This window comes from Nanorana parkeri, unplaced genomic scaffold, assembly GCF_000935625.1.
Source record: "Nanorana parkeri isolate BGI_ZX_2015 unplaced genomic scaffold, ASM93562v1 scaffold2447, whole genome shotgun sequence".
Taxonomy (NCBI): Eukaryota; Metazoa; Chordata; class Amphibia; order Anura; family Dicroglossidae; genus Nanorana; species Nanorana parkeri.
In genome coordinates, this window is record NW_017308715.1 from 107,025 (window position 1) to 123,198 (window position 16,174).

The 16,174-nt window shown below is 41.2% G+C and overlaps 1 protein-coding gene across 1 annotated transcript in view; it reads right to left on the bottom strand.

Annotated features, from left to right (window-relative positions):
• Nucleotides 1-16,174, bottom strand: part of LOC108801698 — a 27,805-nt gene that overhangs the window by 5,407 nt on the left and 6,224 nt on the right. Inside the window, exons 3-7 of the mRNA XM_018573602.1 lie at nt 9,748-9,981; nt 6,265-6,287; nt 3,982-4,121; nt 2,755-2,840; nt 2,566-2,673 (exon numbers count right to left, since the gene is read on the bottom strand). Coding sequence (XP_018429104.1) covers nt 2,566-2,673; nt 2,755-2,840; nt 3,982-4,121; nt 6,265-6,287; nt 9,748-9,981 — 591 coding nt within the window. The remainder of the gene's footprint in view (nt 1-2,565; nt 2,674-2,754; nt 2,841-3,981; nt 4,122-6,264; nt 6,288-9,747; nt 9,982-16,174) is intronic.

The following is a 16,174-nucleotide window of genomic DNA, read 5'->3' on the forward strand; positions in this document are numbered from 1 at the left end:
GTCCAACTCAGGAGAGCAGCCTAGGGTGACAATGCCGCTCCTCCATAGATACAGTAAGAGGACATAGCCACCCTAGTACAAAAGTTTGTTACTAGCTTGATCAACAGGTGAAGGTAAAGGGGGGGAAAAAAACCCAAAAACAACGCAACCACCACATGTAGACTGGTAAGCAGGTATAGAATAGTTTAATCTCAGCTAGTTATTAAGCAAGGTGTATCAAATGCTCCCCCATACCCCAATTGCCAGTAGTGGGGCTGCCATTAAAGTAAACTTGTTGCTTTGGCCCACACTGGCACAACACAGGTTTGATTGAACCTATGTGAACTACCAGCACTCTTTTTTTTTTTAAATAACCAAGAAGGGAGGAACTCCAAACACTCTTTCACCCACAAAGCAATTGGCCACAATCAGGGATGCCCCGATGCCATTTTCCCCCCAGAGTACACATACTGATACTTTTCCTTAAGAACTCGCCAATACCAATTACAGACACCTTTTTTTAGTGTCCTGTTACAGTTTTTATGAAACCATACAGACTAATGGTTTAAGAGTAGTGGTGAAGTGCCAGGGCCCAGTTCCAGCTACAAATGTTGCACCTCTGGTAGTTCTGCCGCTGACTCTAAGCTGTAGAGGGACTACAAATCCCAGCAATACATTATATAGCACTGCAGAATACCACTAGCTATTGAGGACTACAAATCCCAGCAATACATTATACAGCAATGCAGAATACCACCAGCTATTGAGGACTACAAATCCCAACATTATACAGCAAAGCAGAATAATATCAGCTAGAGAGGACTACAAATCCCAATCGATGCATTATACAGCAATGCCGAATGGCAAAGGCTATAGAGGACTACAAATCCCAGCAATGCTTTATACATCCGGGGTGTTGGCCTGATGTTTCCAGCGGAGGATCTCAGGTGGCTGTGTGGGGTCTCAAAAGAGGTCCTGGTCGGTCTTGCAGGCGGATGCAAACAGCCTGGTTCCACGGAAGGAGATTAGCTGCCGGCACCTTGCTGGGGACCTCGGCAGCCTCCCTGTGCACAGCAGCACCCGTTTACGGTGCCGGGTTCCATTTAGTAAATCCAACGCGCCGGTATGGGCGCTTAGTGTCGGGGCATTTTCATGAGTACTCATGAAAATGCCCGGTAGCGGTGCATCCCTGGGGTCACAATTAATTACCATTAAGCTGGATTTATATGCTTTACATATCCCTTGGGGCCTCCTGTGGTTGGATCTTCATATCACTGTTTCCAGCTTTGTTCCAGTCCACGTAGTAGTATCCAGTGCTCCGACTTTCCATTTGGGGTTTCCACTGCTCATGTTACACTCTGCTTAATATAAGCTCAAATACAACAGAGATTCGCTGGTCACGGCTGCAGCAGGAGAGAAAAATCAGAACAAAAGCTCAGATCTCAACTCTCAATTGGTGGATTGACGCTTTAAAGCTCAACTGCAGCCAAACTGTTACATTTTAAATTTCCAAAAGAGTGGGGAAGAGTTAGAACTGATCTCCGGGATAAGCAAATATTGTCTAAATACAGGAGACGTGTATATTTTACTTAAATCTTGGAGTTCTTTGTGCATTTCCTCCAGATGTGTAGTAATCCATTGTGAAATCTTGCCTCTGCAGGAGCTTCCTATAGTAAAGACCACTCACTGCTGCTCTCCACTTGTGCAGGGTGACTTGGTCTTGTATCCGCCCACTCCTGTCGTTTTCTATAGGCTACCTGAAAGGGGTGGGTCTGCTGGGATCCTCCCACAACTCTGCTCAAGATATGTGCAACACAGTGATATTTTCACTTGTTCTTTTAAAACAGGAGTAGCCAAACTTTAACCCTCCAGCTGTTGTAAAACTACAAGTCCCATAAGGCATTCTAAGACTGACAGCTACAGGCATGACTTCCAGGGATAGATGCAGAATGGGATTTGTAGTTCTGACACAGCTGGAGGCTCAAAGCTTCCACTGATTTACGTGGTAAAAAAAAAAGAGTTTGGGGCAGACAACATGGATCGATATCTTTTGCGGCTCCTGGGGAACATTGGAAAGATTGTCCCTCAACTTCGGTCCCCTTGACAGCAGTATACGAAATGGGGCTGTGGTTATCACCGGGACAGGAAGGCACAGGCAGCAATAAAACGGAAGTTCAAAGCTTTCCCCATTAAAAATGTGTTTTATCTGTGTCTCATTGGACATAAAGTATGTCCCACTGCTTTCTGCCATGACAGGAAGGGGCTATAAAAATTAAAACCGTTTTGGCTGGAGTGGAGCTTTAAGTGCAATGCCAGTCATATGGCAGCTTTGTGTAGGGATGAGGGTGCAATTGCCCAAATTTTATTTTTGCCAATTTAATAAACCTCAAGCACTGAAAATCCCACGCAAATGCTTCCTTGCTACAGCTGGGACTTCCATCAATTGTTTTTACCGGTATAAATATGATCTAGCAAGGTGATAACGGCTTTCACCCGTGGAACCCTAATAAACACAGGTATTTCCTGTGCAACATTGCCAATGATTAACCAAATATGAATTATAAAAAATATTGAGTGCAATATTACCTCAAAGCTCATGTGTTTATACTCTGGCATCTCTGTTATAGATAACAAGCGAATGGCCATTTTTTGTATTTGACCTTGAAGATAACAGAACTCTTGACTTTGGACAGGCTGTAAAATATGACAATGAACAGTGTGCCAGATATTCACAGAGAACTGATCAATAAAATGATTACACTAGCGGATACTTACAGAGTATTTCTTAGTGGGCGTTTGGTCATGTTTCCATATTTTAGTTATGGTTTTAACTGAAATTCCATTAAATTTAGGCTGAAAAACTGTAGGAAAAAAAGCAGGTGTGAGCAACAGTTCCCTGATTATTTCCTATCCTAGGTCCACAGAACATAAGATTTACACTGAGAACTCTGGAAGGCCGGAAATTAATAACATACAGATTCTCTAACTACATTTTAAAGATAGTGTAGAAAGGTAGTGTTAGGGTTTAATAACTAAATACCGGGTACAACATTAACTTCTGATGAATTTACTAGCATGGAAACAGCCTTACTGGTTTTCCACTGGGGGGGCACACTGCCAGCTGCATCAAACACTTGTAGGTGTCATATGAACAGCCATTCCTACAGCCTACATGCAGGAGGTTCAAGACTTCCTTCTGCACCAGAAACATGTTGTGGCGTGGCTGAAGTTCAACAAGGGGATAAAGTCAAGTGACATTTCAGGGGTGCATTGTAATTTGGCTCTACTTAGCCTCCCTTCACATCTCTGAGATGCAACATCGCAGGTGCGTTGAATGGAATACTTGCAGTATTGAATGGGCTACTTTTTACAGCTAAATTGCAAGTGCATGCACCTTATTTTAAAAAGCACACCGCACCACAACAACATGGTGCCATGCAATGCAGTTTGATGCAATACACATGGAGATGACTAGGTGCATTGGAGTGCCATTAAAAAATAATGGCACCGCAGAGCACCTAACATTGCAGAATCCAATCTCATGCTATGCAGGATTGCGCATGGCATTGCACACGCTCCTGCACAGCAGAGATCTGAACGAGAGCTAATGCAATGGAGGCGCTATAATACTATGCCGTTTCTACAAGACCATGGCGTAACATGCAACACTGCATTCACCTAAAACATTTTGGAAACTGCCCTCTTAAATAGTTTTTGGACCAGTTTTTTTATAATTTCATATTCCCAGGCCAAGCCGAGAGTAGAATTAAGGCCGTGAACAAAAAGTACAGATCCTTCTAGTAGGCACACTATCAGTACACACTTCATAATCTCAAACTTGCCACAAGCATTTAGGATCCGACACCTTGTAAAGATAAATATCACAGTCTAGATCCTTCCCTACAATTGTAACCTGCATAAACCTTTTTATAGTCAGAGATGCAGATACACAGTAGTAGCAAATGTACACATATTTAGAAAAGACAAGGAGATATTACTGACCATTAGAAGCGCTTGTTGTAATAGTCACTGCAGAAATGGCATCCAGTACTGGCTTGACATCCACATGAATAAGTTCTGCATTTACAACATCTTGATCATGAGAGGCAGTGAGTTCCATCAGGTCAAGGTTAGAGGTCATTCTGTGAAGAGAACAATATGGTCAAATATATCTAGATCAAATGTTAAGGGATTCTAAAAAAAAAAAAAACAACCCTACACAACCTGCTTGCATCAGAAAGAACTGAGATGGTGTTTCATCAGAAATTATATATATATATTAATTATACACACACACCTCCCTGGCAGGGGATCATGTAATACACTGTAGTAACTAGGGATGCACTGATACCAAATGCCGTACTCGGTACAAGTACAGATACTTTGAGCTCCAAGACTAGACTAGAGAAAAATTCAAAAGTTAGGAGGCAGCTGTCATTTGTAAGGAGCTCCTGGGATTTGTACATCTGTTTTAATGTATGATTTTTTTTTTTTATAAATATAAAAGGATGCACCTACACCATTTTTTGCAAGTACAAGTACTGATACTTGTCCAAGTACTTACAAGTACAGATAGATTTTTGTTTGCCATGTGACAGTTTCTCTAAAACAATACAGACTAATGATTTCAGGACAGCGGTGGAGCACCAGAGCCAGGTCCCAGCTGCAACCCTGGTCGTTCGTGAAAATGCCAAGTATCGCCACTGGTATCTGAACTGGTATCAGTGCAAACCTAGTAGTAACCACTGCGTGTACATAGGGCACCGTATTAGATTGCACAGTTGAAGCTGCACCATCAAGTTGGTGTATGAGGTCTGGACTCCAGAATCTCCAGATAGCCCAACACCAAAGGAATGATCATTTTGGCAGAGATGCAGTGGTTGAAAGGCCATCTCTTGAAACCTGCCAAAAGTCAAATGAAATCTAGCAGCTACATGGAAAATAGATTTTACCTGTAAATTGGACCATGCTGGTCATTAATGCAGTCCGCTCTCGCTACATGTTTGTTAAATAAACATTCATTCTGATACTGCACAGGAAAACCCATTTTCTTATTATTGTTAGGTACTAGGGATGCACCGATATATCGGCCGCCGAAACATATTTGCCGAAAATTGCACTTTTGGCTAAATGCCGAAAGTGCCATTTTCCTGCCGATACATCAGCGCATCCGTGATTTATTTTCTCCCCGCTGGGCGCTGCTCTGTGTTCCAGCGTGTCCCAGAGAAAAAGTGACAGCCGGCCGAGCGCTGTAAGAGAACGGTATCTCTCCTCCCACACCGCTCGACCGCCTATCACAGTGCGGCAGAGCGGTGTGGGGGCCGAGACTGCGCTGTCACAGGAGGCTGGGCTCTCCTCTCGCACCGCTCGCTCAGCCTCCTGTGACAGCGTGTCAGAGAGGAGAGCGGGTACATAAACTCAGCAATCAGTGATTGCTGAGGGTTTGTAGATAATTGAGGATATGGTATGGTTAATATATCCTCATTTATGAATGAACGGGAGTGATCTACATCCCCTCCTGTTCATTCATAATTGTGGTTATAATAATCATACTATGCTCTCAAGTTATCAATGAACAGGAACACTCAGTATAGAGGATTCCTGTTCATTCATGATTGTTGTTGCAGAAAAAGAGATTGAGGACTCGTGTTCTCAATCTCTTTTTCTATTTTAAAAGTGAAATATGAGCGGTCTGTTTAGACCCCCAATATTTCCCAAAGCCCCTAAAAAAAGTAAAAAAATAATATTTAATTTTTTTTAAAAAGATTAAAAAATTAATTTAAAAAAAACCATTAAAATAAAAAACATTTTCGGTATCGGTTTCGGCCTGACAATATTTTCTATTTCGGTTTTTAAATTTCTATTTCGGTGCACCTTTATTAGGTACTATGGGGGACATTTATCAATTCTGTCACACAGAAAAGCTATGTTTATCAGGAGCAGTTAGACAGATTATACAACAGATTACAAGGTTACAGCTTAATTCAAATGCCTCCCTCAGCTATTCTACTGCAGATCTGTGACAGAATAAAACCTGATCCCGATTATTTAATTGTGCATCTGTTTAGAGTCAATATCTGGTTACTATAGATGCAACAATCTGTTGCACTTGGCTGCCCAGAAACTGACACACAAGTCTGTAAGCCTGTTGGAGACTTTGCTGAAGGAAAGGCAGCCTGATTTGTGACTAATTGATAAATGTCCCCAATGTCAGGGCTACCTGTGACACGTTTACTATTTCTTGTGATCAAAAACAAAAATTAATTTGCAAGCATTAATACTAACTTTTTATTTAGACTGCAAGCCATCTGAAACAGAAAGAAAGTTTACAATGTATTAGAAGCATAATAAATTGCAAAGATTGAACAATAAAGGAGGCAACACAAACCAAACAAGTATGACAGAGACACATGTGGTAAACTGGTAAAAAAAAAAAAAGTGTCAAAAAAGGGCAGTATAAAAAAGGTTTTTTTAATAAATAGCTATGTTTCAAGTACCCAAGTCCACAGAGTCTGAAGGTGCCCATACACCGGGCTTAAAATTTCCACTCGCCTGCTCACATTTTGCGAGTAAAAATAAGGCGAGGGCGCATTATTGAGAGTGGAAATTTGAGACCAGAGCAGCTCCCGTCAGTTCCGGCTTCCTTCGGCCGGAGCTTTGACAGTTCTGAGCTCCGGCAAAGGAAATAATGTCTGTGAGCAGGATCGATGCCTGGCTATCTGGGTGTGATAGTGAGGGCTGCTGCAGACCTCTGTAATCACTCACAGATAAACCAGGGATCGATCCTGCTCACAGCCTCCAAGGCAAGGTTTAGTGGGACAACTGGTGGAGAGTAAGGTTTTTGCCTGGCTTGTAGGTCTAGACTTGAAATGTTACGTCTAGATCCCACGATCGTGCGAGAATCAGTGTGAATGAAGACGTGCAACCGTTTCTACTGTACGGTCACATGTCTTTTGTCTAAGGAGCATGCTAGAAAACCAGCCAACAATCTTACGATTTTCGGCTGGTTTGAACGATGCTCAGGAGACCAATGCCGAACGGGCCGGTGTGTGCACGCGCACACTGCCCATTCAGCATTGCAGTCATCGGAAGCCCGCCGATTATCGCAAGTACGATCTGCCTGTCCAAGATGGGTAGATCGTACGTTTTTTTTTTACTTTACAACCATCGCAAGACTAAGGTCTTGCGATGGTTGTAAAGTGTATGGCCACCTTAACAATGGCACTTTCCCCGATGCAGTAGAAACCACACAGACTGAATGGGCAGGAAGTTTGATGATTTTTCTGGATTTAGTTGGCCAAATATGCTGTTCACAATAATCCTGTGATAAACAAACACACACAAAACACACACAAACACTATGCATACATCTTCATTAGGCCAGAACTGTTCTTGCAGAGCTCCCATTAAAAAATTAAATGCACGGCTTAATTTTTTGGCATATAACATTTTGTGGTAGCAATAGCAGGAGTTACGCTAATACTTTATTATCATTAAAATGTTTATACAAGTTGACAAATGTGAACATTGTTTTGGATTTTTTTATCATCAGACATTCTTAGTTTTTTCCTTGTTTCCATACATTGTGACCAAACTCAGTGCCATAATTCAAAAGAAAAACCAAACAAAAATACAGTTTATACATACCCTCCCTATCTGGCAGTCCATCCTTAATCCACTTCCTAGTTTCTTCCTGCTCTGCATATCTACTGTTGCATTTCCTCAAATACAATATTATACTTTTACCCATTAATCCAGGAGGACTCAGGTCCGATTAACATTTAAACTTCTAATCCACCTATTCCAATCCCCTGGAATTGCCTAGCCAATTCCTCAGCCCGTAGGTAGGTTCTTCAAATCGAACATACTTATCGATTTCCATTCTTTAATTGAATTTTTAAAATAACACTTTTATAGACAGCACTGCTTTATCCATTTACAACAAAATAGGTGATTTTATTGATCCTCACTTCAAGGACCACAAATATGAATGATTTTCTCAAGACATGACATTTGTATAGGGTCGGGTTATAAGTAAGTAGATTGTATTTCTTTAATTAGTATGCGAGTTCACATACCATTGCCTGAAAGCAACAGTTTTAGCTCAAAGAAAATTAAAAGTTCAGTGAAAATACACCCATTTAGGAGGGAAGTTTAACCTCTTGCCATCCGCCCGTTAAGAAAAAAACGGACGGACGGCTGACTCCTATCTGCGGGTTGCCGTCGTCAGACGGCATTTTTCTCCTGCTCGCGCGCGCCCCCTAGCGCGCGCGCACGGGCAGGAAAGACCCGCTTGTTACTACAGCCGTTAACGGCTGTTTCACATACAACCGATCAGCGGCTCTATAGCCGCTGATCGGTTGTATGGCGTGAATTTCAAATATATAAAAAAAATAAAAACCCCAGTGGTGAATAAATACCACCAAAAGAAAGCTCTATCTGTCCCCAAAAAAGGGTATAAAATTCATTTCAGTACAGCGCTGCATGACGGAATAAATGTCAGTCAAAGTACCGCAGCGCTGAATACTGAAAAATGGCCTGGATGGGAATGGGGTTTAACACCGCGGATGTCAACTGGTTAAAAAGGCTTTTATAGATTAAAGTTTTTAAACTGATTTAAACATTTTTTTTTGGTGCAATAAAAATAGCTGGCAAACATCTTTAGTGCCCAACAAGAATGGCTATCACGCTGAAGGCAACCAGTTCCCAAAAAGAAGTCTACAACTTGCAGCTGTCGTTTTTGACAGAAGTAGCAGTGTGCACAGGTGCGAGTGCTAGTTCTCAGCTGAAATGGTCAGTCTTCATGGTGTGGGGTGTTGGAATTGATAAAATTGACATCTAAGTGTTCCTTGATAACCTGAACTGAAACAGCAATGTGGCTTGGTGATACGTAAACGAGAATCAAAGGGTTTTTGGAGAAGGGAAGATCTGCCTGAGGTGCCTTATCAAGCCAAACCCCCTGCTGGTATTTACTGCCCACACCTGTGCAGCATACATGCCGATGGGGGCAGGAGCATTTGATGGAACCTTCTTCCTATGTGAAGAACTGCGTAAACCTAGCTCAGAAGCAGGAACAATGGTAACCTTGGTTACCTCTTAGGCTGGGTTCCCACCTGGGCGGTCGAAATATGCGCTTATGACGAGCGTTTACGAAACGCGCGTTTACGACAGCTATCCGGCTGTATCCTAATGGATACGCGTGGAAATGCGCCCCAAAGAAGCTCCTGTACTTGTTTGGGCGTAGGGCATTTTTTAGATCCTGTGGGAACCATGCCCATAGGAAATAATGGGATTTGACTTGCTGAGCATTTTTCAGCGCTTCCATCAGCGCTGAAAAGCGCCCAGGTGTGAACCCAGCCTTAGACAAGACAGTCTTTCTGGACTCTCCAGCAGGTTTAGCAAATTACATTCTTGACTGTAGGAGTGTTCTGAGCAGAGAAAAAAAAACAGTGTGTGTGTGTGTGTGTGTGCGCGCGCGCTCTTGCTAGCTGAAGGACCCTAACCTCAATTCCTATCCCTACTAACCCCCTCCAAAACCCCCTCTCCATTTTCCTTAATTGTAATTAGAATGTATGTATATCCCCATTTGTAAATAAACCCAACACTGATTTAAGATTCAGTCGTCCATCAGTAATTTAAGGCACCCTAAAGCAGAGCACATTCTACATGGGGAACCGCAAGCTGCATAGCCTTTAGTAAATGAGCAATGACAGTGTGACATTAGGGAACGCATCTGCAATTTCTACAATTATACCTTTTGAACATTACCTGGAGAAAGCATTTCGGTTCAAATTCATCCACAAGGCTTTCACAATCCTTCAGAAGGCTTTCAACTGTGACTTTGTGGTGAGCCATTGCTTTCTTACGGACTTCATGGCGTTTTATAGCGGTGTTTTGTTGCTGTTTGAGGAGTTCCAAACACTGTTTCTTCTTTAAATCCAAAGTCTTATACGCTTCTTCAAATGCTACATTAACCATGTCCAAGTTCTTCCTCAGTGTATCCTAGATATAAGCAAATAGAAAACACTGACAACCGTGACTTTCTGAAATAGCACAAGGGATAAAAGTATTAGAAAACAACCTATTAGAAGGATGTGTCTGAGATTTCACAAAATCCCCATTGAGAAGAAGTCTGTGTATTGTATTCACAAAGACTAACAACCAGGCAGGTACAACCAGAGCGCTGTACAGCTCGGGAGGCATCTCCCTCTCTTCAGTGTCCGGTAGCTGGATGTTGTGTGCAGGGAACGGCATGCTGAAAGGTAAGATTTTTATACCTTGCAGCACATGACACCCAGCTTTTTAAATAATAATTTATGCACCCAGGTGTATACATTTTTCCAGAGTGTGGTGTGGTTTTTAAAGTATATTCCCCCTTTTGCAGGCACATTTCTGAAACCCCCACTATAGGTCTGTTGTGGGTTCCTATTATTCCTATATAAAAAAAATATTTACCTTTCTGGCTGTTTGTTCAGAGCAGGATTATGCTTAGCACTCTACAGGCAGCGTCTAGTGGTTAGAATAATTGGAAGTGTAAAGCTGGCGATACAGATTCTTCCAGCAACACTAAGCAGCAAGGATGGAGGAATCCCCCGCCGTTCCCATTGATTTCTGACAGCAGCCGCCACCCGTTGTCAGAATACCGGAATAGTGTTTGCAGCTATAGACTTTCCATCTGGCTCCTTTGATCGAGGCATGCCGGACGGGAGGGTGCCAAAAAGGGCACTACTGTGTGAATTTTGTCCGGTTCATCAAGGACCTGCCGAAATTTACATTGTATATGGCCAGTTTAATGCGACACTAAACTCAGGAGTTAAATCTTAATGCATTCAAGCACCTTAACTATTAGCAAAATGTATCTTATCTGTGTGTCACTCGGCTGTAGATCATCAAATCATCTCTGAGTTGCTGCCGACACTGTCCTTTCTTCTGGAGGGTGGCTACTTTTGTTTCCCCATGTGTGTTGTAGCCACCGCTCCAAGCTCATTCTTGTAATGAGACAACAATCTCAATACAATCTAGTAAACTAAATTAACAGGAGATTGTAGTCCATCATGGCTCATTGGGTAGTGAAGCCAGAATCATGACAGCCGTAAAATCTTCACCTTTCAAATTAAAGTCAGGGTCCAATGTCCAAATTGAAGTCAGCCCTGGTGAGCAACACAGTGTGTAGCTTCCTATTAAACTGCATTGCACTGACAGTCCTTCCTTCTGGAGGGTGCCTTTTTTTGTTCCCCACGTGTGTTGTAAAGTAGCCACCGCTCCAAGCTTGACTTTACCTCCAATAGAAACTAAACATGAGATTGTTGTCCATCACGGGAGTGAGGTTGGAGTGGTGGCTACTTTACAACACACTCAGGGAACATGTCAACCTTTTTTGTATATCCGTAAAACAGACATTGACCAGACAATGATAATCAAACCATGAATAAGAAGATTCAAAAAGCCGCCAAGGGAATCAAACATAAGAAATCAAAAGGACAGTACCATTATAAACATAATTGTGAGTGAACAAGATCTAAGAATTAGGTTTCCTATAAAAAAGGAACATAACTTTACAGACCAATACTAAAGAGGGCAGCTAATCTACAATAGTCATTGGCTGTAATAATAGAATATGAAGTACTTAGTCACCCAACATGGAGTGATATGGGCCAGCAGCTCCCTTTTTATTTATAAAATCAGTCTCAGTAACAGAAAACTATACAGAACCCATATGCATTTAACATCACTTATGTGGTAAGCTTACCTTTGTCAGTGTCATTTCCACTGAACGGCAAATGAGGCAAAAATAAAAGTATACAAATTGGCACAGGTTTCCACTTGCATACTAGTGGAAAATAACTGGAAGTGGAAATCTAGTGACGTGAATTGTAAAATCTACTCTTATAGGATGCACTATATAAAAGAAGTGTGCAGCAGTTTCTAGATGTATAGGGAAATTACTAACGAGAACATAAATCAATAACAATAATTGACTGATTGCTAAGGGTTAATGCACATAACCATTGTACTACAAAAACAAGCCCACTAGTATGTGGCATGCACATTATTTTAAATAAGAAACGTCACATTATGAAAGTAGTAGTGACCTTTATCCTACGTATTTTCTCACGATGCAAACAAACTCATATGGCACAAAGCAGCAATGGCCAGTGTACAGCCTCTCATTTACGATTATGCTTCTTTGAACATGGTTACATTTAGCCTTCATATCACTGACATGTGTTTTTGTATATTTTAGCAGTGTTGAATTTGCCTCCATACTGTAAAAGATATGGTTTTCCATTGCATATATATTTGGGGGAATTTATAAAAAAAAAGTGTGACAGAAACTGGAGCAATTGCCCAAGGTAACCATTCAGCGCCTCTCTTCAGTTTGCTCAGTTGGGATTTGAAAATGAGAAATAGAAGCCAATTGGTTGCCATGCAAATCTGCTTCAGATTTTGTCTGCTCCAGTTTTGATAAATTCCTCCCATTGTATGTTAGTCACTTTTACTTTTGTTTTACCCATTGCAAGCACAACTACTATGTCCAAACATAAAGGGAGAACAGAATGCAAAACCATGGAATTAGAAGTGCACTGAAATTTCGACCGCCAAAACATATGGGCCAAAAATGGCACTTTTGGCAAAATGCCTAAAGTGCCATTTTTGGACCGTAATAACGGTGCATCTGCAATTTCTCTCCTCCCTGCTGAGCACTGTAATGTCTCCCAACGGGGAGCAGAGAAAGTGTCAGTCAGAGCGGTGTAGGAGGAGGAGAGCGATGTGAGCAGCCGGTGTCTCTCCTCCCCACACCGCTCAGCCTCCTGTGACAGATCGAGAGAACGACGGTGTGGGGGGGAGATTGGTGACAGCTGTACCAGGAGCTGGCGGTGCAGGGGAGGAGTCAGCTGTCAGACCAAGCTCTCCTCCCCCCATCGCTCGCTCAGCTTCCTGTGACAGCCGATCCAGGATGGAGATCGGGTACACACACTCAGTGATCGCTGAGTGTTTGTAAATAATGGAGGACATAGTATGGTTACTGTGTCCCCAATTATGAATGGGAACTGATCTACATCACTTCCTGTTCATTCATGATTGTGGACATGGTAAACATGCTAGCTCTACAAGTTATGAATGAACAGGAACACTCAATATAGAGGCTTCCTGTTAGTTTATAACAGGAGATGTAGAAAAAAAGATTGACGACTGTGTTCTCAATCCCTTTTTCTATTTTAAAAAAGGAAATATCAGGGGTCTGTTTAGACCCCTAATATTTCCCCGAAGCCCCTAACAAAGTAAAAAAGAAATATTTTTTTAAAAACAAACGTTTATAAATAAGATATTTTTTTTCAAAAAAAAGTTAGAAATGTTTTTTTTTTTCCTCGGTTTTAACATTTTCATTTCGCTGCGCCTCTACATTGCATCAATTATAGGCAGCTCTCGTGAAACATTACACATAAATTACTTTTTTTTTTGAAGATAGGAGCATAGAAGGACCTGAGGCAGAAGGTCACTACAGAGACAGAAAGCTGGGGAGGTACAGACTGCTCATTCCACTTTTCGTATTTCAATAGCATGCAAAGGATCATTTTGCACTTGGAAATGTAAAGATCTTTCTGCATAAAATATCCCCATCCTGCAAAATGAGGAGTGAGTAAGGCTGGGTGTGACTGAAACATTGAAGCATAGTTGTTTATCTGCTCTACATGTCTCTCTAATAAGGTAGATTAAGTGGAGGATGTTTGGCAAACCCGAGTCTGTACCCGTCAATCACTCTACAGCTCCCGATTTCACCTCGCTCCAAGTTCCTGGATCTCTTCTCCTCTGGCCCTGGTGCCTGTTTCTGCCACGCCCATCACCGGCTCTTTAATGCTACTGCCACCAAACTGACCCTTCTGATTTTTTTTAGTTAGTCCATGCAGACAGAGGTTATTTTGCCTCCTAATGCTATTTCTTCTTTCACTGCTGGTCAGCATATTTCTCACGTTAGTTTTCCCATTCTTTATTTATACAGACCAATAGTAAATCATGCACTTGATTCCAAATTAAGTTCTGACTTGATCTAAAAAGGTACTGCCTAAATAACTTTTTTTCCATAAAGTTACTTTCCCATATTCAAGTTAAAAAAAAACATAGCCAGTACTTATGTATCCAGTTTGGTTTTGATGCATGTTCTATGAATGAAGCTATTTTTGTTTACATATGCAACTGAAGCTAAAATCTTACGTTTTTGAAAGAGTGCAGAGGGATTAGAACCCCTGTCAGGTTTTTATTGTCCCCAATAGGGAGATTCACTCTATTTATCCTGGTGACCCTCATCACTGAAAAGAAAAATTAGAGGTGCACCGAAATTAAAATTTCAAAACCGAAACAAAAAAAATGTCAGGCCGAAACCCAAAATGTTTTTTATTTGAACTTTTACAAAAAAAACATTTTTTTAAATTTACTTTTACAAATTAATATATTTTTTTTTCATAAACTTTTAAATGTGTTATATTTATTTTTATTGATTCATTTTTTACTTTTAGGGGCTTTGGGGGAGATATTAGGGGCCTAAAACCGACCCCTGATATTTCCCATTTAAAATAGAAAAAGAGATTGAGGATACAGCGTCCTCAATCTCTTTTTCTGCAGCCACAATCATGAATGAACAGGAATCCTCTATACTGAGTGTTCCTGTTCATTGATAACATGAGGACAGAGTATGTTTACTATAGCCACAATCATGAATGAACAGGAGGTGATGTAGCTCACTTCCCATTCATTCATAATTGAGGATATAGTAACCATACTATGTTCTCAATTATGTACAAAAACTCAGCGATCACTGAGTGTTTGTATTCGCTCTCCATCCCGACAGCTGTCACAGGAGGCTGAGCGAGCGGAGCCTCCTGTACATTGGCTCCACTAGGCCCTAGTACAGAAGTAACATCAATGTGGGGACAAAGTGGAGGTCTTACAAAATGCTGTTCAAGGATACAAATATACTCACAAATTCTCATGTTTTACATAGCTACGAGCTGCACCTCTCTGAACTCCTAGCTCTGCATAAAAGCTTATGCTATGATTAAAGTGGAAGTAAACCTACAGTTTCTACTTATCTGCAAGTTACTACATACTGTACTTATGTTGGACTGCGTCCTGTCCATCCACATCCTTCCCATTGCAGAGATATCTCTGAAGCTAGCTTTTGTGACGTCATTGGCGCATGTGCGCTTGAAGACTTAGGCCTGGTTCACACCTAGGAGTTGTTGAGATTTCCTCACTTCCTCTTGTGGGTATTGGACAGGATGTGAAAAAAGTCTCCCCAGTGGGATACGGATGGCAAAAAAAAAAAAAAAATCTGACAGGGGTCATAACTAAAATTTTAGCTTCTACTCCAAGTAGAGATTTTTTGTTTTTTCACATGGTTTTAACTTTCAGGATTGCCACCCTTTTTGAAATATAGCACTTAAGTTAAGATGCATCATATGAGGTATGTGCTATAGCAGATCATTTTCAGCCAATGGTCCTAAAAATCAGTTATTTTTATTGTTTCAAGTCACATTAAATGTCCCTTTACCTGTTTGTTTAAATCACAACAGCCGGACAGTGGACTCTAACAGGGGTGGCCGTTTTTAACCACTTCAAGACCAGGTGTTTAGACCCCCTTCCTGGCCAGGCCATTTTTCAGTATTCAGCGCTGCGATACTTTGACTGACGTTTATTCCGTCATGCAACGCTGTACTGAAATTAATTTTATATCATTTTTTGGGGACAGATAGAGCTTTATTTTGGGGGTATTTAATCACCACTACGGATTTTTTATTATAATTAGGAAAAATTACTGAACATTTTGAAAAAAAAAATGTTTTTTGTAACATTATGTTAGGAAACATTTATTATTACCCAGTTTTTTGGTCAAATATAAAAGATAAATCGCTTGTATGGTGCATTGGAATATTGCATTGCAAGAAAGAAAAATAATATCAGCTGCAGAGAGTCCACAAGCAATACAGGTGTCTATTTATTTTTCCTCTGCCTGCCTTTTTTGGGCACATATTTCAGTTCATAAAGCAGAAGCAACTCCAAGCGCACTGCCACTGCAGAGAACGTCTGAAGATTCAGGCTACGTTCCATAGCAAACAATAATTTACATGGGAAAGGGGGTGGCGGGGGGGGTTGGAGGAGGGGCCACAATAGTATAGATATCGGTGCAGATACAGCG